The following is a 27338-nucleotide window of genomic DNA, read 5'->3' as shown; positions in this document are numbered from 1 at the left end:
TTATATACTAAAATTACTTTATTACAGCCGATTTCTGTTCAATATCCCTCTGCCAGCACAATAGTAATTATAATACAAACAAAATAGTACATTTGATCCTAGTTTTTATTCTTCTGTTTTATGAATCTTTTTACACATTTCCATTCACTTTTTTGTTGGTGAAAATGTATGTATAATCTTCATACTCTTTCAGACATTCAATAACAGGTTTCACAATCTATACATTTTAATACAGGTTATATATGAGTTGTAGTGGTAATGCTGTGCCAAGGAAGAATACTGACATCCTCATAGAAATGGACCCTCTGTTTTCATAAGTAGCCTGTCACCACTCAATCTTTTCAAGCCTCTACATTGGCAATCTGACCAGAACCAAATGGCTCACATCATGCTATTTCTAAACGTTTCATGCCATCAGCCCAAGCCAAGCGTAACTCTGGAGATGAAACAATGCAGTGGTGTCTGGGCTTCGCAGCTCTGGGATGGCACAGTGTTTGACCAGAGGGAGGACCTCCATTTTTCTTTAGCCTGTTTCTTACTCAGTATCCCATACTTTCAGTCAGTAGAACAAAAGTTGACAACATCAATGTTAAATTATAATTAAAAACATTATCCAGGTTGGTGGAGAAGCCTTGTACATAATTAAAACAAATATGAATAAAAATATCTAAGTAGGTCTCCCTCACAAAAACAAATATTTAAAAAAACATTAACAAAAAGGTGTGACTGGTTGGCAATCGATGAGATGGTTTCATTGGCGGTTAGTGCTGTCCGGTATCCTTGGGACGTCCCTACCCTGAAACCTAACCTTAACCATAAAAAATGTCAACTTCAATGGGGTAGGGACGTCCCAAGGACCTTTCATTGGCCTGACATGTGAATGAACCATTGACCTAAGAAGCTGTTGACCTGAACAAGGGCTAGGTCCCAATAATCAGAAACACCTTTTGTTCCTGACCACTGATCATAGAAGACTTGGTGGGTGTAAGCATTAAAGTGGTAAATGAACCTATTGAGGCGTTTCAACTCTCTGTGGTTACAAATGAAAGGAAACAAGAGGTGGAAGGTTTTGGAGAGTATTGGGACACACTCGCAGCCCTATGTACTGTAACATAATGAAACCCATGCTTGCTTTTTGGAAAGGACAGTTGGATATGATTCAGAGGAAGATATGGGAGAATTGTTTTGGGGGATTAGAGACTGCAACCATTTAAAACAAACTTCTCCTGCATCTCTTTGTGCCCCTGAAATCAAACAAGTTTTTGCTGCACAATTGTAGCATCACATTCAACAAGAACAAACATCAGAATAGGTACTAATCTGGTGGATGTGAATGTAGAGAGAGTGGAATAGAAGGAAACATAAGAGGTACAGACTCACTGCAATGACAGGCGTCATGAGGGGGGCAATGACTAACAAAGTGTGTGACAGTAAAGGAAAATGACAGTGTAGGCTATGCATGCACAGGAAGCAGTAAGAGAGTCAGTGTACACACAACCAAGCTCACGTTTCATCAGTTACTTTTACAGACCTCCATACCAATCTCAAAGTTGTTTAATATTTGGTTAGTGTCTGTCAAGTTAAATAATGTTAGTCTTAGAGATTCTTTTTTTTTTTTTTTGTCACAATGCAAGTTTAGTTTTAAAACGGTTAATCTCTTAAATTGTAGATATACACAATATGAACATTTCTCCCCACTTTAATGAAAAGAGGATATATTTCCTAAGATATCTGCATCTTTAGGTCTTTTCAAGCCTTGTGGCCTTTTCAATATAAATTATATGTTTTAAAGTGTTTTAGATTTCCATACGGAGATAGTTACCCTCACAGTAAATGCAGACTTGGTGAGTGAGGGAATGCAGGTTGAGAAAATAAAGAGGGGAACCACAATGGCATAAACTCACCCATGAAAGAAACAGTTTAATGGGTGAGAAAACGTGCTCATGGATAGAACCCACTGTGGGTGTCCGAGTAAATAACTACATAAGTGCTTTGCCACCTTTAAAGATGAAATCCGCATTAGGGGAAACAGCGCCACTGTCCGCCCCAGCACCTTGGTTATTGTTTTGTGGACGAAACTGAGGAGAGGTGCGTCAAGCAGTGTGGTAAAAAGTTTAGCGCGTGCAATGATGTCCGATGGGGGAAAAAACAGTGTTTGTTGTTTGCAGTAACTTCTGTTGTTGTAATATCCCAAACGGACGTGGCAGTTTCACCATTAAGGATTCCAGCTTTAAACACTTTTTAACCACTCACCAACATAAGTGTAGAATGTTCATTTAGTGCGAGTGTTATATTTACATGCTGAACACCAGTAACTAACAAGTATTTGCGCTTCATTCACCTGCCATTGTTACTTTTAGAGTGGTGAGATGGTCTCTTTTTTCCTGATTGCAGAGGTTTTAGTGTTGCTCAAGTTGTGGACCATTATCATTTTAAACACTTTGACTGCATCACATTAACCAGCTCCCACATAAACATGTACTCCTTGCCAAGCCTGCTGTCATGGTCAAAAACAGCCATCACATAGAAATTAAATCTTTCCCTTTCAAACACATTCTGAAACCGTATTTATTTTTTCTACTTATGGAAGCTCTGCTCTACTGTTCCCACTTCATTCATGTTAAACCTGGCCTGGAACATTTTGCGTGAAAGGTGTTTTTTAACCAGCCGTGTCACCATACTCTATAATCTGCTTCGTTCTTGCCCAACATGAATCCTCCACAGAGCCATAGAAACATTGTCTACATACTGGTATGACTCTGGTAACTCACTTGTAATTAACCCCAGGTATTCAAATCCTGACTCCATATCTGACTTTAAGGTCAATTATTAGCTAGACCTTTCAACTTCCTCACCTCAACCACATAATACAGACACACTATATTCATCCCTCGGGTTGCTGTGCCTAAAATAAAGTCAAACTACCATCTGTTTTACTGTATACATTTTCTCTACTGTATAAAGTGCTTTGACAAGGCAGCAGTATTTAAAGGCACTAAAATAAAATCAACTGATAAACGTCAGGGTTCTTATTAAAGGCATTACAGTCTTTGCTCTTGTATCGGACAATCATGTAGCCCAGCATGAATTATACTGATCCTCCTCCTCGATCATTCAGCCAACTAAGATGAAACTCACAACATGTGATCCTCCGCACAGCAGAGATACCCAGAACCAGCCCTCAAGTACCTGTATGCATGCTATTATCACCTTTAAAACTTCTGTTCAATTGATCGCTTAACAAAACTCCTGATATGGACATAATTTTCAGAGGTACATGAGGACAGATGTTGGGATCGTCTCTTCCTGAGGTACATAATTTTCATTGAACGATGCCAATGTGCAAACTCAATGGAAACTAGTTTGAAATGTATTACAAACTTTGTAAACTATTTAATTTAATCAATCTGAGCTGAACTAAAACATTCACAAATATGCCAGTTTTACACTGAGAATGAATGATCAGTATCAGGGCATAGAAAGGCACCATTTTACTGAGTATTAACATACATATATACACTTTTAGTAGTTAGCAAAGCTTAAAGTTTATTTTGGCTCAGGCTCTGCCATGTCCCTCTGGTTTTGGCTGATGTAGTAATGTTATGAGAGACACCCACCCACTTGGAAACCCTAACCAACAGTGGCCTAAGGAACGGTTGACAATAAGTGAAGACTGCAGCCTAGTGGCCAGTTCCACACAGTACAGTAGTACAGAACTGAGCTGAATATGGCCAAAGCTGAAGCTATGGTTAGCCTGGACCCCTAGCTTTGCATCCGAAACAGACAAATAAAAAGAATAGCATCTAAAAACATTCATATTCTGCTTTAGTTTTCTTATTGGCAAATGGATAAATTAGCAGCTTAAACTCCCACAGGGAGGCGTAAAATAAAATGCAGATCACTAAATGCTGGCAAAATGCTCATTGATATAAAAAGGTTCAGACTGTTACTGCTTCTCCAATATATTAAATGTAAACATTTCGATCTTTCAAACTGCAAGTGTAACTGTGAAATTCACAACAAAAATCCTACAATATGACATCTGCTAAAAAAACTAACTTATTTTGCTCTTACCAGCTACAATTTCAAAAAACAATTATCTTTCTTTTTTTAATAAAAAAACAGACAAATAAGAACAGCTAAAACATAATTTATCTAATTCTACAAAACCCTCAGATTCTTGTATGTGAAAACTAAATAATAATATTCACAAAATGTCATCACATTCTTGCAACAGGGGTTGATAGTAACTAAGTTTGTGATATGTGTACTAACAACTGCCTGGCTTAAAGTAGGTTTGGCTTTAACAACAAAAGCTAGTTTTATGGAAGCTGGCCAAAATACAAGCCAACAACATTGTGTCCCAGTGTCCCTCACAATCTCAAACCTAAATGATCATTTCAAACCAACTTTAAATTTGTTTCAGGTATTGTCAAGCAGCTCTATACGGTATCTGAGCAGTTCTTTAAATCTCTCCCTGTTAAAACATTTTAGAACGCAAAACATTCTTCCGATTTGGAAAGAGATAAAATCTCAGCGATTTAAAATGACCATAAAAGCAGGCTGGCAAAAGGAGAGTAAAAAAAAAAGTTACTGGATAAATTGGCCAATGTATTATCAAATTTAGAGCAGGGGGATTTCCTGGGCTGTTTTAGCTTGCTGTGATTGGTAGACACTAAGCAACTTTTTAATTAAAAGCAGTTAGCAGATGTCAAAAGGCTTTTGACAGTGGTCTCAGTGGTGCAAAAGGAGAGCAGTGGCTGTGAATAACACATATATGTAAATGAACATGATTTCTAAGAGAGAACTGTAAAATAAAGACAGAAGGAAGTATTAAGTGTTGACGCTGAATGGTTTCTATAGAAACAGAAGAACTGATCTGTATGTGTGCTAATAAACTGCTGTGTAGAGGGGGTGTGCCTCTTTCAGCCCTTTTGACCTGAGCAACATTTATTTCCACACGCATTCACATCTGTACACAGGACAGGAGAGGAACGAGGGATAGCAGAGAGGGGATGAGAAACGTGTGAAAGAGAGGTGGAGGTGTAGTAGAGCTCAGCCCATACTGTCCCACTCTGCTCTGTGGACTCGGCAGCCCCCTACTCTGACTCTGGGGCTGGGAGTCTATGTGTAGGACAGGTGCGACCCGTTGGATAGCTGAGAGTTGACGCTGGTACTCCTGCTCATAGCCTGCTCACTGCGCCCCCCTGAGGCTGTCCTGCTCAGTGCCTGGGGGCTGTTCTGCACTCCTCCACTGCTTCTGGCCCCCAGGGGCCCTGCCGAGGGGTGACCCCATGGCTGAGGACCCCCACTTCCCTGCATGCCTTGGCCCCAGGCTTGCTGCATGGGGGACCCTCCCTGACCAGAGTGGTAGTGGTGTTGGTGATGGCTGCTTTGGTGCCCTGACGCTCCACTTCCCCAGTGTGGCCCTTGAGAGCCCCCAGAGTGGTGCTGTGTCTGGGGGTGGGCCCAGCTGCCTGAGGCACCTGGGAAGCTGTGGCTAAAGGCCTCTGGGGAGAGGTTTGACAGCACCATGTTGTTGAAGCCTAGACGCATGCTCTCTGAGTCGAACGCTTCGATCTCCCTGGCCTGGCGCTCCAGCAGGCTACGGATCCTCTCCAAACGCTCGTTCTGAAGGGCCAGCATCTCCTCCTCAATCTGAAGATACACACATATACACAGCTACTAAGTATCATAATATGTCCATGTCAAAATAGCACTGGTTTAGCAATGATAACAGCAAACTCCGGAGCTTGAAATTAAATAAAGCCTAAATGTCAATTGAGGCTTTTTGCCACTAATACACCATGATTGTGTCCCAAATGGCACCCTATCCACTTAAAAGTGCACTACCTTTGACCACAGTGCAATATACAGGGTGCCATTTGAGACGAAACCCATGTTAACAATGTTCCCAGTATGGAAGATCAGACCTTCTGCTCCAGTAGGGCCCTCCGGAGCGACACTCTCTGCTCCAGGTCCTTCCTCTCGCGGTCGTGCTGGGCATCCGTCTGCATCTTGATCTTGCTCTGGTAGGCGTTGAGTAGCTCCAGCTCCTGCTGCAGCTGCATCCTTAGCACCTGGCACTGAGCCTCCTGAGCCTCATCCAGACGCAGCTAGAGAGGAGAGCCAGATAGGAGGTCAGCACAATGTTAAAGGGATACTTCCCCAGAGTCAGCTGAACTAGTGGATACCATTTTTATGTTTCTGTGTCCAGTATGAAGGAAGTTCGAGGTAGTTTTGCGAGCCAATGCTAACTAGCATTAGCGCAATGACTGGAAGTCTATAGGTATCTGCTAGCATGCTAGTTAGCAACCTCATTCAAACTGCACGCAGACATAAAAATGTTATCCACCAGTTCATATGACTCTGAGGATGTAGATAAAGGGCCTCTTTGTCAAAAGGCCCATCATCAGTAGTCAGCTTTTTAGGAACTCATCCCCTCTCCTGCCTCCCTCCCCTGCAGTGTTTTCAAGGTCCCTGTGTGACTCACAGCCTGTGTGGAGAGCATCTCGTTGATAGAGTGGTCGTACTGCTCAGCAAGGATGGCCAGCTTACGGGTCTGCTCCTCCTTCAGACGCTTCAGGACAGCCTTGTGGTCAGACTTTGGTGTGCTCTCCAGTAGGTGGTTTCTCAGGGCCTTGTACTGTCTGGTCTGGATCTTACATGTGTCTTGGAACTGTTTCTTAATCTGGAGCTCTTTGGACTGGGACAGAGGAGGGAGGAGAGAGGACAAACAGAACAGTGAGGGGTCAGGTCTGGAGCTCTTTGGATGGGACAGAGGAGGGAGGAGAGAGGACAAACAGAACAGTGAGGGGTCAGGTCTGGAGCTCTTTGGACTGGGACAGAGGAGGGAGGAGAGAGGACAAACAGAACAGTGAGGGGTCAGGTCTGGAGCTCTTTGGACTGGGACAGAGGAGGGAGGAGAGAGGACAAACAGAACAGTGAGGGGTCAGGTCTGGAGCTCTTTGGACTGGGACAGAGGAGGGAGGAGAGAGGACAAACAGAACAGTGAGGGGTCAGGTCTGGAGCTCTTTGGATGGGACAGAGGGAGGAGAGAGGACAAACAGAACAGTGAGGGGTCAGGTCTGGAGCTCTTTGGATGGGACAGAGGAAGAGAGGACAAACAGAATAGTGAGGGGTCAGGTCCCTACATAACGGACATTAACGGTAACACAAAACAACAATTTATGGGAATCGTGTGTGTTAGTATACATTGTGTGCTCACCTTGAGGCTCTTGGGCTGCTGTCGGACCTCCATGACGTGTTTGCGTCGGAGCTCTCTCTCCCTCCTCTTGTTGTACTCCTGCTGGTTGGTGAGTTCTGTCTGGTGCTGCAGGCGGATCAGCTCAGCCCTCATCTTCTGGATGGTGTTGACCTGGCGGAACTCCAGCTCCTGCATGGACTCGTGGTGCCGCAGCAGCATGGCATGCTCCAGGTCCTTCTGTGTCTGACGCTTATTCAGTTCCTACACACAGACAGCATTTTAAAGAAAAAAAGGGCAGTATGAGAAAGGTATGGTTGAACTATGTATACAAGTAGGGAAATGAGCAGAACCCACAGCTGAGCCATGGTTACAAAACGAAAACCAAGAGCAGGGAAGGGGACCCTGTTTTGAGGAGAGTGAGAGGAGCAAGGGACTGTATGAATGAGGAGAGCTGAGTGATTACCGCTGACCTCTCTCACTAGGTCCTGCTCCACGTTGTGGCGAGCGATGAGGATCCTCCTCTTGAAGCATCGACACTCCAGCTCTAGGTATTGTCTCTGTCTCCTCAGCAGGTTGGCCTCCTCCTCAGCCTGGAAGTGCTGGAAGTTCTCCTTCTGCTTGGACAGCCACTCCTGCTTCTCTTTCTTAGGGGTCGACTGGTTCTCATTCAACTCCTGGGGGAAGAACAAGGATGGATATTAAAGGGGCAATCTGCAATTACTACATCCATTTTTGGACTTGTAAATGAATTATATAAACCCATTGATTCTTGAAGAGTATAACATATAAATGCCTCATGAGTTTAGTTCAACTGTCGTACCCCATCAGAAGCCAAAATATAAACTTGCTTTTCCGATGTTTGCCAACAACGTAAATGTAAACAAACACTGTATAGCCTCAAAACATGGTTAAAACTATAATGTAGGGCCTCCCGAGTAGTGCAGCGGTCTAAGGCACTGCATCGCAGTGCTAGAGGCGTCACTACAGACCCGGGTTCGATCCCGGGCTGTATCACAACCGGCCGTGATCGGGAGTCCCATAGGGCGGCGCACAATTGGCCCAGCGTCGTCCGGGTTAGGGGAGGGTTTGGCCGGGGGGGCTTTACTTGGCTCATCGTGCTCTAGCGACTCCTTGTGGCGGGCCGGGCGCCTGTAGGCTGACCTCGTCGTCAGTTGAACCGTGTTTCCTCCGACACACTGGTGCGGCTGGCTTCCAGGTTAAGCGGGCGGGTGTCAAGAAGCGCGGTTTAGAAGGTCATGTTTCGGGGGACGCATGACTCGACCTTCGCCTCCCGAGCCCGTTGGGGAGTTGCAGCGATGAGACAAGATCGAAATAAAATAAAAAAAATAAAATAAACTATAATTTAGATATCATGGATGGTCAGTCCTTGCATCCATAACTCTGTCTATGAACTTGAGTGTGGTTACATTTTCTCCAGCCCCATCCCTCAACCTTTTACCGGATCAGTGGGAGTATGCTTTGTTATCGTTTCAACTGCAGATTGTCGCTTTAAGCAATTCGACATGAGAGCTCACTGTTCACATTTTCTACAGAGGTTTGTCATTCATTGAGTCTGTCTGACATGCTGAGAGGAGTATGTAGGCGAGCAATGGTGCATGTCGTGTTTTTTCTTGAAATGATACAGCAATGATTGAAGCCTTTGTATAATGTGTGTTTAGCCTTAAATGTGACTGTTCATCTGTATGACGCATGTGATTCTCTACCTCTTTCAGCTGCTCCTTGCGGAGTTTGTACTCTCGTTTCTGGGACTCTAGGAAGCTGTTGAGCTCTTTCTTCTGCTGGCTCTGGATGTGCTGCTGGAACTTCTTCTCATCATTGGAAAAGGTCTTTGCCTGCAGAGAGACATACAAAATAAACATTTGAAAATGCCCCCATAACTTAATTTCAAACAAGAACATTCAACAGCGACCTAGGGAACAGTAGTAGAATCTAGACAAAGTATGAATTAAGTATGGAGTAAGTGAGCAAACGACCGTACATCTTTCTCCATGGCGGCCTGGTGCTTCTTAATGAGTTTCTCCATCTCCTGGGCGAAGCTGTTCCTCTGGTTCTCCAGTTCTTTGTCCAGACGGAGCCGGTGTTCGTCCATCTCAGCCTTCAGCTTGTTCTCCAGGGCCATCAGGTGCTTCTGGTGCTGCCTCCTCATCCTCTTATAGCCTGACATCTGCTCTCTCAACTCACTGTCCTGCTCATGCTCCTTCATCTGACGGGTCACCTGGGAGAAACATAGGGCTTATCATAGAACTCTAGGTTCATCTTATACTCTCCTACAGGAGCAGACACTTAAAGGCCCAACGCAGCTGTTTTTATCTCAATATCAAATCATTTCTGGTTAACAATTAAGTACCTTACTGTGATTGTTTTCAATTAAAATACTCCAAAGGAAACATAAATAGCTTCTTAGCAAAGAGCAATTTCTCAAGCAAGAATTTTGCTAGGACTGTCTGGGAGTGGTCTGAGTGGGGAGGGGAAAAATGAAAACTAGCTGTTATTGGCAGATCTATTAACCAGGCAGGCCAAAACTCCATCCCACCAAAAAAGGCTGAAATTTCAGGCAGTCTTTTCAAACAGCTCTTACACTAAAAGGGCATTATAATAATCTTCACAAGTTCACATTATTATTCCAACTTCATAGTGTGGAAATGTATATAAAACACAGGAAATTCACATTTTTGACTGCACTGGGCCTTTAGGGGTCCATTTTTAAATCATGTTATCTACAGTATCATTGTATTTCTAGGGCTCGATGTGCTCTTACCAGGGAGGCTGTGCGTATTGTGGCAAAGTGCTCGCGGTTGCGGTGGTGTTTTGGCCGTGGAGTGTGTGCAGGGGGAGACTGGGGCTCAGTGAGCGGCCTGCTGTTAAGTTCCGACTCTTCGCAATAAGTCGTCTCCTCCTCCTGAGGAAACAAATACAACGCAGCACATCAACAGCAGAGAATTACTGCTTATAAATGATCTGTGAAAGGCACCAGGAAACACTATCATCACTATGTCTTGTACATCACCGAATCATCTCACTATAATCAACACTGTGTCCAGTTATCCTGCTAGCAATGTTCCCTCTAAGCTGCGTGTGGGCGCAGAGTTCCCCGGGACTGTCGTGCAGAAGAAATATCAGCCCGCGCAGAGAAGCATGAGATTGAACTTCACTCAACTTTCTAGTTTTACCCTTTAGTTAACACTATCAACGTTTCCCTCTACTGTGTGAAATGTGATAGAATCAACGCAATATTAGCCACTTTCAATGCAACATACTGAAACAAAACAAACTATGCAAGAGATTTTCTTGTAGGCAGAGCGCATTAGAGTAGGATTCTATTGCATTAACATGCAAGACACAGCCCATACTCTACACAGACCAGTGCCGCATAACCAATCAGAGCTGCGGTATCCCTATATGCATAATTTGTCTGATTCTCTGTAATAATGGTAGTGGATAAACAGGTTAATGTCAATCCCTACACGTTTTTTTTCAAAACTCTCATGGAATTCAGGCCTACATTGAGCACCACACATTGGCTGCTACTGTAGGCTGAATGATAGAACAGCTATTTCCATGTTAAAATGTTATAAGATGCATTTTCTCCATTGTTTTTTTTTATGGTAGGCCACTCTGATAGGCCTACATTATGATAAATAGCCACAGTAGCCTACTTGGCCACTGTTATAACTGTAACTTAATGCGGGCACAGCCTCAGTGTTCACAGTAAACACGCGCCAGAAGTTGCACAGAATTTTCACAACGTTCAAGTTTGCGCACAGCAGACCTGAAATTTGCTCAGCGCCTAATTTTTTTGAGGGAATATTGCCTGCGAGTCCAGCTCTAAGATAATCTCTACCCACCGGTTTGAGGTGAATGACGGAGCTGTTGGACATGACCGTGTGGTCTCCCTCCATCATGTCCAGTTCACTCTTGTCATCTCCGGCGTCGGTCAGGCTGTTGACAGAGCTGCTCTGGGAGCTGGCGCTGATCGACATACTGGGGATAGACTGGTTACTGCCAACGCTGCTCACTGTGCCTGTCCTGCCACTGTGCTCCGGTTCCTGGGGACAACACCGTAGCAAAAGCAAGACACAGGTGAGTGAAATACTTTCTGAATGACAGTGTGTCAACTATAGCAGGTTATGAGCAGAGGATAAACAGGAACAACTGAATTGTGAGAGAATCTTTCAGACCCACCAGGCCTCCCTTAACCCTAATATAATAATTAACCTTAATATTATCAGAGTGCATTAAGAGAAACTACAATTAAACAATTTCCTTGTTTTAAACACAACTGAAGACCTACCTATTAATGCTGGCTTTTAATGTCTGATCGCTTAATCTGCTTAAAGTCTATATTTTGTATTAGTAGGTAATGGTTTGATGTATTGTGATAGTTTTTTCTACTTTTTGCTGTAATGTTGCTGAATTTTGTTTGTGTGTTGTTTTCTACCTTATTGAGTGTGGGAAATACAGGTTTACAAATTAAATAATATTATTATTATCATCATTATTATAATAATAATAATTTAAAAAATGTATCATCATCATCATCCTACCTAGGCTTTTTTCAAAGACTACAATGGTTCTGGTATAAACCATGCTAATTTCAAACTAAGCTCCACAGGAGAGAAGAGCCAGATTGGGCGACTGACCTCCTCGTCTCCGTCCTGTGCCTCGGCTGCAGGGCCATTGTGAGCCTCCTGGAAGAGGATCTTCTTCATCTTGCGGTACTGCAGGTTATCCAGCTCCCGCACCGCAACCTTGGTCCTCACGATCAGGTCCATCAGGACAGAGTCGGGCCGCTCCCGCTGCACAAACGCATGCTGAGAAAGAGAGGGAGGCAGAGGGGCCAATAACTTTCTTTCGAGTTGAGGGTGGGTATTATTCATGTTTATTTAAGGTACACTCAAAATCAAGTCAACAGAGCTATCTCTGTCTATATGTCTTGGCATTGGTAGATCATGATAATCATAAATAATATACACTATATACAGTGCATTCGGAAAGTATTCAGATCCCTTGACTCTTTCCACATTTTGTTACATTACAGCCTTATTCTAAAATGGATTAAATATTTATTTTTTTCTCATCAATCTACAAACAATACCCCATAATGACGAAGCAAAAACCGTTTTTTAGAAATGTTTGCAAATGTAATAAAAAAAAAAAAATGAACAGAAATATTACATTTACAGTGCCTTGCAAAAGTATTCATCCCCCTTGGCATTTTTCTTATTTTGTTGCATTACAACCTGTAATTTAAATTGATTTTTATTTGGATTTCATGTAATGGACATACACAAAATAGTCCAAATTGGTGAAGTGGAATGAAAAAAATTACTTGTTTAACGGAAAAGTGGTGCGTGCATATGTACTCACCCCCTTTGCTATGAATCCCCTAAATAAGATCTGGTGCAACCAATTACCTTCAGAAGTCACATAATTAGTTAAATAAAGTCCACCTGTGTGCAATCTAAGTGTCACATGATCTGTCACATGATCTCAGTATATATACACCTATTCTGAAAGGCCCCAGAGTTTGCAACACCACTAAGCAAGGGGCACCACCAAGCAAGCGGCACCATGAAGACCAAGGAGCTCTCCAAACAGGCCAGGGACAAAGTTGTGGAGAAGTATAGATCAGGGTTGGGTTATAAAAAAATATCAGAAACTTTGAACATCCCACGGAGCACCATTAAATCCATTATTAAAAAATGGAAAGAATATGCCAAGAGAGGGCCACCCACCAAAACTCACGGACCAGGCAAGGACGGCATTAATCAGAGAGGCAACAAAGAGACCAAAGATAACCCTGAAGGAGCTGCAAAGCTCCACAGCGGAGATTGGAGTATCTGTCCATAGGACCACTTTAAACTGTTTTGCTTTGTCATTATGGGGTATTTTATGTAGATTCATGAGGGGGAAAAAAACAATTTAATCTATTTTAGAATAAGGCTGTAACGTAACAAAATGTGGAAAAAATCAAGTGGTCTGAATAGTTTCCCAATGCACTGTATATACAAATGTATGTGGACACCCCTTCAAATTAGTGGATTTGGCTATTCAGACACACTCGTTGCTGACAGGTGTATAAAATTGAGCACACACCCATGCAATCTCCATGGACAAACATTGGCAGTAGAATGGCCTTACTGAAGAGCTCAGTGACTTTCAATGTGGCGCCGTCATAGGTTGCCACCTTTTCAACAAGTCAGTTCGTAAAATTTCTGACCCGGTCAAATTTAAGTGCTGTTATTGTGAAGTGGAAACATCTAGAAGCAACAACAGCTCAGCCGCGAAGTGGTAGGCCACACAAGCTCACATAACGGGACCGCCAAGTGCTGTAGCCTGTAAAGATTAACTGTCCTCAGTTGCAACACTCACTACCGAGTTCTAAACTGCCTCTGGAAGCAACATCAGCACAAGAACTGTTCGTCTGGAGCTTCATGAAATGGGTTTCCATGGCCAAACAGCCGCACACAAGCCTAAGATCACCATGTGCAATGCCAAGCGTCGGCTGGAGTGGTGTAACGCTCGCCGCCATTGGACTCTGGAGCAGTGGAAACGCGTTCTCTGGCAGTCCGACGGACAAATCTGGGTTTGGCAGATGCTAGGAGAATACTACCTGCCCCAATGCATAGTGACAACTTTCAAGTTTGGTGGAGGAGGAATAATGGTTCGGGCAAGGCCCCTTAGCTCCAGTGAAGGGAAATCTTAACACTACAGCATACAATGACATTCTTGACGATTCTGTGCTTCCAACTTTGTGGTAACAGTTTGGGGAAGGCCTTTTCCTGTTTCAGCATGACAATGCCCCCGTGCACAATGCAAGGTCCATACAGAAATGGTTTGTCGAGAGCGGTGTGAAAGAACTTGACTGGCCTGCACAGAGCCCTGACCTCAACCCCATCAAACACCTTTGGGATGAATTGGTACACCGACTGCGAGCCAGGCCTAATCGCCCGACCTCACTAATGCTCTTGAGGCTGAATGGAAGCAAGTCCCTGCAAAAATATTCCAACATTTAGTGGAAAGCCTTCCCAGAAGAGTGGAGGCTGTTATAGCAGCAAAGGGGGGACCAACTCCATATTAATGCCCATGATTTTGTAATGAGATGTTTGACGAGCAGGTGTCCACATACTTTTGGTCATGTAGTGTATTTCAGAGGTCTTACCTTTAACAGTTCCTCAGAGTTGGGCCTGTCTTGGGGGAATTTCTGAAGGCAAGAATCTACAAAGTTTCGGAAGTAATCCGTCCTGAAGTGAGAGATGGGGACAAGAGGGAATAGTTTGTTTCATTCTCACCATGACACACTTTAAAAGTGGACAAATGCCTTCTCCTAAAGAATAAGTCAACTCCGATGAAGCTCAATGACGTACCATTCGCTTGACTGCAGTGTGGGGCTTTCATTCTGCGCTATGTGATACAAGGCACTCATCGCATTCATATTGAACAGTGGAGGTTTTCTCTCAGCTAGAAACAAAGAGATCAGAGAAAACAATAGGTTACCAGGATCCACTAACAGCAAAACATAACAAGGAGGCCAGTGGGGAGGAAAAGTAATAGGAAGACAGACAAAACCTATCAGATGTATTATTTCAACCAGTTTGAAAAAAAAATAAAAAAATGTATACTTTCTTCACTGGCCAGATATTGGTTTGAGATATGGAATGAATAAATGAGAGCATTAAAACAACAGGAGAGCTAGTCTAGAGTTGAACCAGAGTGGAGTACATGGACTAAAGAGTTTACCTAATTCAATGCAGGTTATTCCCAGAGACCAGATGTCGATCTTCCCATCGTACTGACCCTCGTCCATAGCTAGGATTACCTCTGGGGCCATCCTGAGGAAACATCCCCATTTTAATGACCGGTACACCGCTTTTGATTTGATGGAAAATATTGAATGAGACAATAGAGGGTGCCCCATTTCTTCCCCATATTTCAAACACCATCTATTTTTCTTGTACATTGGAATTTTGCCACTCACCAATATGGCGTCCCCACAAAAGAGTTGGCTGGAGAGACAATGGAGGCAGAACCGAAATCTGCAAGTTTCACCTGGCCAGGCTCTGTCAGCAAGACATTCCCTGCCTTGATATCTCTGTCAGACAGAGGAGAGAGATTACGGCATTACAGCTTTGTTCCACTGGCACAGGCACACTCCCTCCCTGAGGGCACAAAGTAGTCAGTCTAACACGTCCACATATACAGGTACTAGGACTACTCACCGGTGAATCATGTTGTGGGAATGAAGGTAAGCCAACCCCTCTAGAGCACCGTGGGTAATCGCTGCTATTTCCATTTCTTGTAGAGGTTTCTTGTGAACTACAGAGGATGTAGAGCGAGAGAGGATGAGAGTGCTGCAAATCATGGGGAAAACAACAAAGAAGAACTCATCTTATAATCATTGTCATAAAAACTCCTATCTTACCTTCCAGGACATCGGAGGCAGAGCCTAGACAGTACTCCATCACCAGCTACAGAGACAGAAAGAGAGAGTGTTATACTGGGTTAAATAATGTACAGTTCCAGAGTATTCACCACGTTATCATAGCATTATGACCTGTTGTTTATATTTTCCATTCAGATAACACTCTTACCCAGGCAGTATGCTCTCGTAGATAGCATCCTTTATACTCTATGCTGTTTGGGTGCTGTATTCTCTGCAGAAACTTCACCTCCTTGATTATGTCTTGCCATTTCTGTAAGGTAAAACAGTGGAACGATTACATCATGTTTGCGTAACAAGCTCTAAAAGGGCCAATCAACAGTGGAGACAATAACAAAGCGGTCTCCCATCCTCTTGTTTTGGTAAAAAGCTGAGGGATGCGCCTGGAGAAATGTAACCACTCAAATTCATAGACTGACCATCCAAGATATCACAATTATAGTTTTAAGCATGTTTTGACGCTATACAGTTTGTTTACATTTACAATGTTTACAAATACTGGAGTAAAACAAGGTTATATTTTGGGTTCTGATGGGGTACGACAGATGAACTAAGCTCATTAAGTATTTATAAAAGCTATATTCTTCAAGAATCAATAGGTATATCATTAATTTATAAGTCAAAAAATTGATGTAGCAACTGCAGATTGCCCCTTTAAACAATAAGGATATAGATGCAGGCTGAAACTATTAGGTGTTCTACATGGCACTTTAGTTACTTCCCTTTGACTTCAACTCTACTTCTTTGGGTTAATGAATTAACCAATCCAGTCATTTTGCCAGATTCAAATCTGATTATCAACTGTTTTTAGACTGAGCTTCAGAGAACAGGACACTGTTTTGCAGTTCCACTACTTTAAGCAAATAAGATAAATGTTTTAAATAGAAACTGCTGAGAAACACAACAAATCCCTTTGAAGACCAAACCTTAGAGAAACTATAGGCCTAATGCTCCAAACTCACTGAGGACAGGATCTTGAAGGAATAGGCCTTGTTAGATTAGATGCTAATGAGTCTTTTCACAGTAAACCAATACTGAGACAACAAACAAAGCTTCAGTAACAGCCCTGCACTGTCTCAACTCATTGATGTTGGCTAATCTTTATAACGAGGCAAGGTGATACCAGGCCAGGTATCACGATACCACAGTGGAAAAACATCAGTGGCCTAGCATCCTGTTCGCCCTGTCGCCCGGACACTTGTTCACGTTTTCTAAACGTTCTCCAAAAACCTGTCACTGAAATGTACACTTCTACTCAATACAACACATTAAATTTAACTTCACACTGTTCAGTGTATAATAGAATACTGCATAGAATGGCTGATTTGCTCATATTTGCAAAGGCCTACCTGTGATTTGGCTGGAGGAATGGGAGGAAGGAATACAAATGCATAATGATCTGCATGTCATTGTGTCAGTAAGGGGAAAACACTGCATGAAAGCTTCTTTACTCTTCAGTTAACACAGACTCTCCCTCCCTTCCTCACACACTATGTCTCTCTCACTCTCATAAACACACACACACCACTCTCTCTCTCCCTCCCAAACACACTGCTCCCAACTTTTAAAACATTAGGCACCAAACAGAATGTAAGGAGCACCAGAAAGAAATAGATAGTTGATATAGTTTAGTCTTCCATTAGGCCTGTATGACTCCTACCTTTGAAGCACATACTGTATCATGAGTAGCATACCCTTTTCCTTTCTTCCTGTGCCAATCAAATTTGCCTAAACCTAATGTCAAGTTACCAGGTTGTTAGCTAGCTAGGTAACATGACTGAACAACGTTGTTTGCCGTTTAGGCTAGAGACAAGCCGTTTTCTTTGCTATAAAGCTGCAAACATGCCTGGTGCGAAGCGGTTCTCCATTTTCCCTCTCTGTCACTCAGAGGCTGCATGACAGTGAACTTGCAAAGTCTACACAGACTGGTCTGTGCTCTTGGTTATGACAGGCGATTAAATGATATAATGTATCAACGTTGCTCACTTTGCACGCTGCTCCAATGTAAGAAATGTACAACATAGGGCGGCAGGTAGCTTAGTGGTTAAGAGCGTTGTGCCAGTAACCGAAAGGTCGCTGGTTCTAATCCTTGAGCCGACTAGGTGAAAAATCTGTCGATGTGCCCTTGAGCAAGGCACTTAACCCTAATTGCTCCTGTAAGTCGCTCTGGATAAGAGTGTCTGCTAAATGACCTATTTATTTTTATTTTATTTAACAGAAAACTCCTCAGGGTCTGCATCCCCGCTCGCAATCACAGCTAAATTATATATTTTTTAACTGACAGAGGAATAGATGTGCATGAAGAGCGCACGGAGAGAGCAGGTGAGTGAGGGCTGGTAGGGGATGCGGCTGGCTGATTACAGCTGCCACACCTGATATGCGCATGAAAGTGAAGTAGATATTATTGGACCTGCGCATAGAAGCAACTAGTGGCTGTTGCTTAAATTCAACTGAATTTATAAACAAAACTGACATTATAAACATTTTACAACAGGCGCCAGCAGGTTCTTTAGATCGGTAGGGCTGGAAACTTCGGCAGTATCATATGAAACGGTACTACGGTATTCTAAAATGTTGGTATCATAAGTATCATGACGTTTTGGTACCGTGAGATTACCGTAGTACCAGTATACTGTGCAACACTAGTTATAACTGTTTGATGTAACATCAACGGCATTTGATGCACAATCAGTCTCTTACCTCGTTGGATTGTTTTCCACTGTAAGACATCTTCTTGATGGCCACCACCTCAGTGGTCCGCACATCTCGTGCCTGAAGAAAAATACAAAGTCAACACCCTGCCCTATATCTTAAACAGTGCTGAATATAAATCCAGCTCTGTTACTGAGCGCAGAGTGGCGGGTCCAAGTACTCACAAAGTAGACGGCACCAAAGCTGCCATGTCCGATCTCTCGCAGGTCTGAGAACAGTTTCTCAGGGTCCTCCTTGAAGAAGAGTTCAGCAACATCGGGGTCCTTCAGGCTCCCCGCCCGACTGGTGTTGGGCATGCTGAGGGGGGGACGTGCCAGTGCTGCCACCGCCGCGGCCAGGGATTATCTGGATGTGCGACAGCGACGTGACAGCCCCCACCGACGGCTCATCTGCAGGACAACGGCCTCATACGTGTACACACCTGGGGGGATGGAGAGGACAGAGTGAGAACTAGTACAGTAGAATTAAGCAAGCACATTAATATAATCATTTTTTTATACATTTTAATTATTTAGCAGATGTTCTTATTCAGAGCGATTTACAGTAGTGAGTGCATACATTTTTCATTATTTTTCTCTGTGGGAATCGAACCCACAACCCTGGCATTACAAGCACCATGCTCTACCAACAGAGCCACATGGGCCCCAAAATCAATCAAGTTATGATATTGAGGGGCTGAATGGTGAAATTGATTCTCCGGGACAACAGCCTAGACAGAGAGAGTGAATAGGACTTTTAATACTGATTATGTAATACTGAAAAGCCTACATGGGGGATGGGGCAGCCCTACACTCAGAATAAGCCTCCTTTCAACCCTTTTCCTGCACAGTCACCATCGGGCCATGTACCCATGATAACTAAAAAACACTGTCTCTAGCTAGGTTTCCATCCAATTGGCGACAGATCTTCATGCGAATATTCAAATATCAGCATAAAGAAAATATGTGCATTTTCCCACCAGTGGTGTCTCCATCAAAAGGACTTATTGAGGATAAAAATCAGTGCGTGATGACGTAGTGCACACAAAATGTACTTTTTCGCTTAAGTTTTCATGAATAAAAATCTAAAGTTTAATGTGTTTCCATCGCATTTTCAACTCTAACAATAGTTTTGTCACAAAAACTGTGCCTACTCTGGTCTTGGCACTTGTGCTCTAGCCAACAGCTGGCAGATACAGTGCGGGTAGTCTGTGTAGGTAGGCTAGTCTACATGATGAGATTATTATGGATACGAGCAAGAATATTTATTTGTCAAACTGCAGTCAAGCATCGATCATCATGTCACCAGAATCAGACCCTCGATACATATTGGAAAGGAGCATCAAGATCAGTGTGCACTTTTGTCACCATGTGAAGTTCATACGTTTTTTCATCTGTAGCCTAATAAACTGCATGCTTTCCCGAGTCGTAGTGGGAGGTCCACACACCATATCATCGCGTGACTCCAAGATTACTTCGATATAATGGTTATTATATCAATATTGCCCATAAAGGCGTTTCCACCACCATTTTTCGCATAATTAATTTTACAGACAAAAAAAGATCCCACCATGTCGAACGAACAAATTCTGTCTGCATTTATAAAACTGTACCGAAATGTCCTGTTTCCATCACAGCTGTCGTATATACACTGCTAAAAAAAATAAAGGGAACACTTAAACAACACAATGTAACTTCAAGTCAATCACACTTCTGTGAAATCAAACTGTCCACTTAGGAAGCAACACTGATTGACAATAAAATGTCACATGCTGTTGTGCAAATGGAATAGACAACAGGTGGAAATGATAGGCAATTAGCAAGACACCCCCAATAAAGGACTGGTTTTGCAGGTGGTGACCACAGACCACTTCTCAGTTCCTATGCTTCCTGGCTGATGTTTTGGTCACTTTTGAATGCTGGCGGTGCTTTCACTCTAGTGGTAGCATGAGACGGAGTCTACAACCCACACAAGTGGCTCAGGTAGTGCAGCTCATCCAGGATGGCACATCAATGCGAGCTGTGGCAAGAAGGTTTGCTGTGTCTGTCAGCGTAGTGTCCAGAGCATGGAGGCGCTACCAGGAGACAGGCCAGTACATCAGGAGACGTGGAGGAGGCCGTAGGAGGGCAACAACCCAGCAGCAGGACTGCTACCTCCGCCTTTGTGCAAGGAGGAGCAGGAGGAGCACTGCCAGAGCCCTGCAAAATTACCTCCAGCAGGCCACAAATGTGCATGTGTCTGCTCAAACGGTCAGAAACAGACTCCATGAGGGTGGTATGAGGGTCCAACGTCCACAGGTGGGGGTTGTGCTTACAGCCCAACACCGTGCAGGACGTTTGGCATTTGCCAGAAAACACCAAGATTGGCAAATTCGCCACTGGCGCCCTGTGCTCTTCACAGATGAAAGCAGGTTCACACTGAGCACATGTGACAGACGTGACAGAGTCTGGAGACGCCGTGGAGAACGTTCTGCTGCCTGCAACATCCTCCAGCATGACCGGTTTGGTGGTGGGTCAGTCATGGTGTGGGGTGGCATTTCTTTGGGGGGCCGCACAGCCCTCCATGTGCTCGCCAGAGGTAGCCTGACTGCCATTAGGTACCGAGATGACATCCTCAGACCCCTTGTGAGACCATATGCTGGTGCGGTTGGCCCTGGGTTCCTCCTAATGCAAGACAATGCTAGACCTCATGTGGCTGGAGTGTGTCAGCAGTTCCTGCAAGAGGAAGGCATTGATGCTATGGACTGGCCCGCCCATTCCCCAGACCTGAATCCAATTGAGCACATCTGGGACATCATGTCTCGCTCCATCCACCAACGCCACGTTGCACCACAGACTGTCCAGGAGTTGGCGGATGCTTTAGTCCAGGTCTGGGAGGAGATCCCTCAGGAGACCATGCGCCACCTCATCAGGAGCATGCCCAGGCGTTGTAGGGAGGTCATACAGGCACGTGGAGGCCACACACACTACTGAGCCTCATTTTGACTTGTTTTAAGGACATTACATCAAAGTTGGATCAGCCTGTAGTGTGGTTTTCCACTTTAATTTTGAGGGTGACTCCAAATCCAGACCTCCATGGGTTGATAAATTTGATTTCCATTGATCATTTTTGTGTGATTTTGTTGTCAGCACATTCAACTATGTAAAGAAAGAAGTATTTAATAAGATTATTTCATTCATTCAGATCTAGGATGTGTTATTTTAGTGTTCCCTTTATTTTTTTGAGCAGTGTATATATAGCGGCTGGGTCCGGGTGGAATGAGCGGGCCCTCATCGACAGCTTCCGGTGTAGCCTGCGAGAGGACGTCCGAAGGGAGCTATGACTTTACTCACATAAAAACTGTGGATGGAAACATGGTTAATGTCTTTTTTTTTTCTCCCACCAGAACAGCAAGTTCTCATGCTGAGTATGAGGGAGAGGAAGTGCAGACACAAAAATGCCAGTGCTGTGCTTTCAACTTTTTTGCTCAGTACAGTGCTCTCTCCCTCGGATATGACGCACGCCACGGGCTGCTTTAGGCAGACGATGAGAAAGAAACTAGTGTGCCTGCCATGTCCAGCCCATTACTGTAGGATCATGTCCCTCTGAGCGTCCCTGGCTGCCACAGGAGAGCCTAATAATAGGAGCGAGGGATGGGCACACTGGCCAGTGATGTCAGGCTGAGCTCTGGAGAGTGGCCAGTTATAGCTCTCGGTCCATTCTGGTGAACGAAGTAGGAAGAGATCACAGTCTCCTGTTTCCATAGAAACAGCAACTACTGTAAGAAAGCCAGTGGGCTGTGTCCTGGCTGATAGACAGTGGTATGCAGACAGACAGATGGAAGGGGGAAACAAAGAAAATAGCCCTGCAGCTGATAATCTCACACAAAGAAAACCCAACATTACAACACAGTAGGTGACTAAGGAAGAGATTACATGAGCTATGCGCCATACCAAACAAAGGAGGTACAATAGTGATACTAAATGCAGCAGACTAGGAAAAGGAAATTCTGAGACAACTTAGTGATGATTAATTTTTACAAAAGACTCCCTAAGGACCCTACTAATCAATTAAAGTCTTTGATCCATGATAAATTGTCAACAAGACAGAATATGAGTATATGAAAGTTGACTGCCCAACCACACCTGTCATATACGCTCTCCCCAAAATTCACAAGAGCATGACACCACCTCTACCAGGCAGGCCCATTGTGAGTAGTAACAGATCTCTGACAGAATATCTCTACCTTTGTAGACTATGTTGTGAAACCCTGGGTGATCTCCCTCCCCATGTTTACCAGAGACTCTACTGATTGTATAAAAACATTTTAATCTGTGGACCATATACCTGAGAATTATTTTCTGTGTACTTTTGATGTTACCAGTCTATATACTAACATCCCCCATCAGGGTGGCCTAGAGGCCCATAAGTTCAACCTCAATGAACGTCCCCCTAATGCTCTTCCCAGCACCAATTGTATTGTGGACCTGGCTGAACTGGTATTAACCTCCAACTATATTCTCTTCAGAGGATACTTTTTCCTCCAGACCAAAGGGACAGCGATGGGGAGCACTATGGCTCCTAATTATGCTAACCTATATCTAGGAATGTTTGAAAAACAGGTGGTGCCGAATCCAGACCTTAACCATTTTCTCTCCAATATTCTCCTAATTCTGAGATATTTGGATGACATTTTTGTGATCTATACAGGGACCCAGGAAGAACTTTTGGAATTGCATGCCTATCTAAACTCTATGAATGAACACCTTTATTTCACCATTAACTATGACCTATCACAAATCAGTTTTCTTGATGTGATGGTTATTAAGGACAAAACCTCCCTCTCTACAGATCTCTATAGGAAACCTACGGACGGGAATACCCTCCTTAGAGGTGACAGCTTTCATCCACGTCCACTTATTAAAAGTCTCCCTATAAGTCAATTCAGTCGCATCAGAAGAATATGCAGCTCTGATGCTTCTTATCAGAAACAGACCACGGACCTCACACAGAGGTTTAAGGAAAGGGGGTACAAAGACAATTGGGTAAAACATGCCAATGATCGTTTTGAAGGACTAACACAGCTGGAAAGCCTTCAACCAAAAGTTAAAGAAAAAGCAGAACATGTCCACTCGTGCTTTACCCAATACTCACCATTGGGGAAGGCATTAAAGGACATTATCAGGAAGCACTGGTACATTATTGATACTGACCCACAATTGAAACCCATGTTTAAATATCCCCACGTAGAGTCTTTAAAAGACCCCCAAATGTGAGAGACATTGTGATTAAATCTGATTACCCACCAGAGAAAAGGGAAACTTTCTTGGACAAGGTTCCAGAGGGTAATTACAAATGTGGCCAATGTGCTCAATGCAGCTTCACGTACAAATGCAACTCATTTACCCACCCCCGCACAAGACAAAGATTTAAGATCAAAGGCCTGATTACCTGCATGTCCACCAATGTTGTTTACATGTTGAAATGTCCTTGTGGTCTGTCTTACATAGGGAAAACCCACAGAAGCCTTAAGACACGGATCTGTGAGCACCGCAGCAATATACGGACAAGTGAGACTAAAAATCTGGTTGCTGTTCATTTTGTACACGCTGGACATCCTATTAGTTCTCTGAGATGCATTGGAATAGAAATGGTCAAGATGTCATGCAGGGGAGGGGACATTGAGAGGAAACTTCTTCAAAGGGAATCTTTCTGGATCCACTGGCTCAACACACTGTCTCCTCTTGCCCTTAACGAGGAGATTGACTTGAAACTGTGTTTATAGTTGTCGAAATTGTGTTTTTTTATTATCCTAATTGAACATTGTATGAATATTGTATGTATATTACTGTAAATATTGATCACATTCCTTGTATATGATCATATATTTTGATACATTGAATGTTAATATTGTGAACCTATGTTATAGATTTTTTTACCTCCTGTTTCAGGAAGTGATGTCACTGAGTATTGCCCCTATATATAGGACCTTCCACCCCCACCTGGGATATGGATGTGTTTTTCATGAATTTGCCTAGAACTCCAGCACCTGTGGAAAGTACCTGGATGTGCATATGTTCTTCAGCTTTTGTACTATGCGCCATACCATCCATAACATAACACTAGCTAGTTGTTAGACCTGTACGGTCAAGACAGACACACTTCCTCAGTCAATTGATTCAAATACATATTTAGGGGGTATTTTCCATCCTCAAATAAAAAAAGCAAAACTCTGTTTTTTACTAGGCCTATATTGCCTGTGGAAGACCAACAGGTATGGTAGTAACATGTTGCTCCTATGGTTGCATAGCTGCCTGTGTAACATAGCCACTCCTTGACAAAACCAGAAAATTGACTAAGTGACAATTTTATGTAGTAATTAAAATACATTTCTGGCAGTAACACAACATGTCACTGTCTGCATGCCTCAATAAACATGTTATGTATTGCTGGCTCTTAAACATGATGTAATTGTTGATCGCCAACTAGTTATCTGAGGAAGGTTGACTGTGCCCAGCCAGCTCAGATGATCAGCTGCACACAGACACACTGAGCAACACTCTCCCTCTCTGACGCCAGCGTCACAAGACTGTTCCGCTCATTCTCGGCCTGGGAGGAACAGCACAGCCGGACCCCAGTCCCTCAGGCACAGCAGGCAGACATCCTTTGTCCCACAACACTGGACGACTCACTCACTACCCTGCTGCACAGATGCAGCCACAGCCCTGAAATAAAGTATAATTAACGGCGTGGGACTGTGGCTCTTTATTGCCATTGTTGTTTACTACATTGTTGTTCATGAATGAGCCTTGTTGTTGTAGCCTCTCTCTCATGATGATGACATTTTGAACTGCAGGAGGCACATGAGCGCAGTGACAGTGATGGTAAGTGATTCATTTAATGAAACACTTCGGCATGACACTGACACCCTACACACACAGAGGCAGCAATAATGCAGCAGGACAGGACAGCAAAGCTGGAGGGCTGGAATTCCCTCTGCATGCTGTCACTGCACTGCATTTCTCAGCATTTCCTGTTCGCTCAGCTATAGGCACTGCTGGGAATTGTTTCAGGCAGTAAGACTATTCTATTGTAGCTTATACAGGCCTAGCAATGGTGTTGTTTTGGAGCTCCTAGAGGGGAAAACAACTGTATTGTATTATCTGTGTAAGTGTAATGTGGTCTGTGATAGGCTAATCAATCATCTCAGGTATGGATACAAACATGGGCCATCCATATTGTCTATCTCTGGGGCCTATGTGTGTCTCTCTCTGCAGTATCCAGCATACCATTTTTGAAGTAAATTTAAATGCAATTCATGAATTGATAAATCCTCATAGTAGAAAAAAATTAGCAATATTCAATTAACTTCCTGAATTGAAAACTTAATTGACCCAACCCCTTTGTTTTCATGATTATGTAATAGACACCCATAAACAAATTAAATGAGTATGAACACATAGCCTACTCATTTCAGTTCACAAGGTAAAGTAGCACCCATTTCATTGACCAAAACAAAAACACACACACAGCTGAACCAGGGAAATGACAATTATGAATCAATATGCAAGGAGGACATCACATTTAATGTGCCTTCCAGCATTTATGGAGCCCTTTTAGGCCAACGTTAATGGCTTGGGGTATATGAACGTCACATAGCTAACAAATTTAATAATTGAGAGGTCTAAACGTGGGTAATAGCAGCTGGATGGGAATGCAAGCTGTTGCCAAATGCTGTCTCATTCTTAAAATTTATAAAATAATAATAGCCAGGCTTGTGCAATTGTAGGCGTATTCAAATGCATTTAGTAGTGTTCCGTTCATATTAATGATGTGTACCAATTGCATAAGGAACACCCAGCATTAGTAAATAAACCCCATGTGGATCAAAGAAACATAACTTAACAACAAAACAGACTATTGTTTACCATCTGATCTTTGCAATAGATGCAACATACACCTAATATGTACCCTAGTTAATCTGACAGTACAGTAGCAAGACTGTAAATTGACGAATGACGTTCAAGGCAAACTCATCATTGAGAAACGTCCCTAGACTCCCTAACCATTCTGAACTCCACAAATTCCAATCGACAAAACATTTACTACGAGACAAAGCAGCCAACTTTATCTAGGTAGCCAGCTAGCTAGTTGTTTTACTAATGTCAACAAATTCGAAGTTACCGGTAGCTAGTTACCTACACCCTATTCGAGTAGTCTGGTCGATGTGAAATCATGCTATGGCTAGCTCAGCAGCCAAAAAAACGTGAGGCAGCTAACTAGTACTACTGTTAGCTAACTTGATGTTACTAGTTAGCTAGCAATAGAAGCCAACTTAGTTTATTATGTGGTGTGCAAGCAATACATGGTGATATGACAAGTGTTGTAGGTATTAGTACATTTTAGGGCTACGTTGCAAGTATTGTTTATCACCGTCTCATTCACAGTTTAACGCGTTAAAAAATGTGAGGCTAGCTATCATTAGCTGCTGCTAGCCAGTTTAAACTCACCCTTCCGACGGGCCTGGCTGGTTTGAACGGAGCAGAGAATGTCGTGTGGTTCCACCAATTTTGGACAGGAAGAGTACTGGACTAGTGTTTTTTCCTGAATTATATTTTCCTTACACTGATTTCTGATGTTTTTCAAAGTTGTCAAACGATTTGTTGCTTTAGATTGGCTGTGTAGAGTTGGCAAGAAATCTCCACCCTTGCCTTGGACTAACGGGGGCCCAGATTGTCGAATCCCGTACTACAGGCAGATCCCAAAGATGGCGGCCGTGCTTTCCACCGCCTCCCTCCGTGACAAATAATACGGCGGGGGAAAATGTGAGGGAAGCTCAGGGAACACCACGAAAACAACCAAACTGAAAGCGACCGCACCCTTGAAATCGTCGGAAGATTGGAGAGGCCTTTTCTATAAATGAGAGTAGGAATATGTTCAATATTTCACTGTGTTTATGTTGGGGTTGGGATTCTCTCCCGTCCTCTTTCAATTCAGTCT

General features: G+C 43.3%; 1 protein-coding gene across 1 annotated transcript; it reads right to left on the bottom strand.

Moving 5' to 3' along the window:
* On the bottom strand, positions 1 to 27338 carry LOC311101638 (serine/threonine-protein kinase TAO1-like). Its single transcript, XM_084142774.1, has 20 exons — positions 26849 to 27338; positions 18545 to 18801; positions 18369 to 18440; positions 15820 to 15921; positions 15651 to 15696; positions 15448 to 15544; positions 15207 to 15320; positions 14969 to 15060; positions 14596 to 14689; positions 14391 to 14472; positions 11869 to 12039; positions 11074 to 11274; positions 9987 to 10127; positions 9207 to 9443; positions 8932 to 9060; positions 7678 to 7881; positions 7229 to 7468; positions 6494 to 6706; positions 5934 to 6116; positions 1 to 5658 (listed from the first exon to the last, which is right to left on the bottom strand). The coding sequence occupies exons 2-20, from the start codon at positions 18674 to 18676 to the stop codon at positions 5125 to 5127; spliced, it is 3084 nt and encodes a 1027-aa protein (XP_083998900.1). The 5' UTR covers positions 18677 to 18801; positions 26849 to 27338; the 3' UTR covers positions 1 to 5124.

Source organism: Coregonus lavaretus, assembly GCF_964263955.1.
Source record: "Coregonus lavaretus genome assembly, chromosome: 26".
Classification (NCBI taxonomy): domain Eukaryota; kingdom Metazoa; phylum Chordata; class Actinopteri; order Salmoniformes; family Salmonidae; genus Coregonus; species Coregonus lavaretus.
The sequence above is the reverse complement of the archived record's forward strand: the minus strand, read 5'-3'. Positions and strand labels throughout refer to the sequence as shown.

Coding starts and splice junctions, on each gene's coding strand:
- LOC311101638 (XM_084142774.1), bottom strand. CDS start 18,676: ATGCCCAACACCAGTCGGGCGGGGAGCCTGAAGGACCCCGATGTTGCT. Junction 15,697..15,819: donor TACGAGAGCATACTGCCTGG/GTAAGAGTGTTA, acceptor CTGTCTCTGTAG/CTGGTGATGGAGTACTGTCT. Junction 12,040..14,390: donor ACTCTGAGGAACTGTTAAAG/GTAAGACCTCTG, acceptor TCTCTTTCTCAG/CATGCGTTTGTGCAGCGGGA.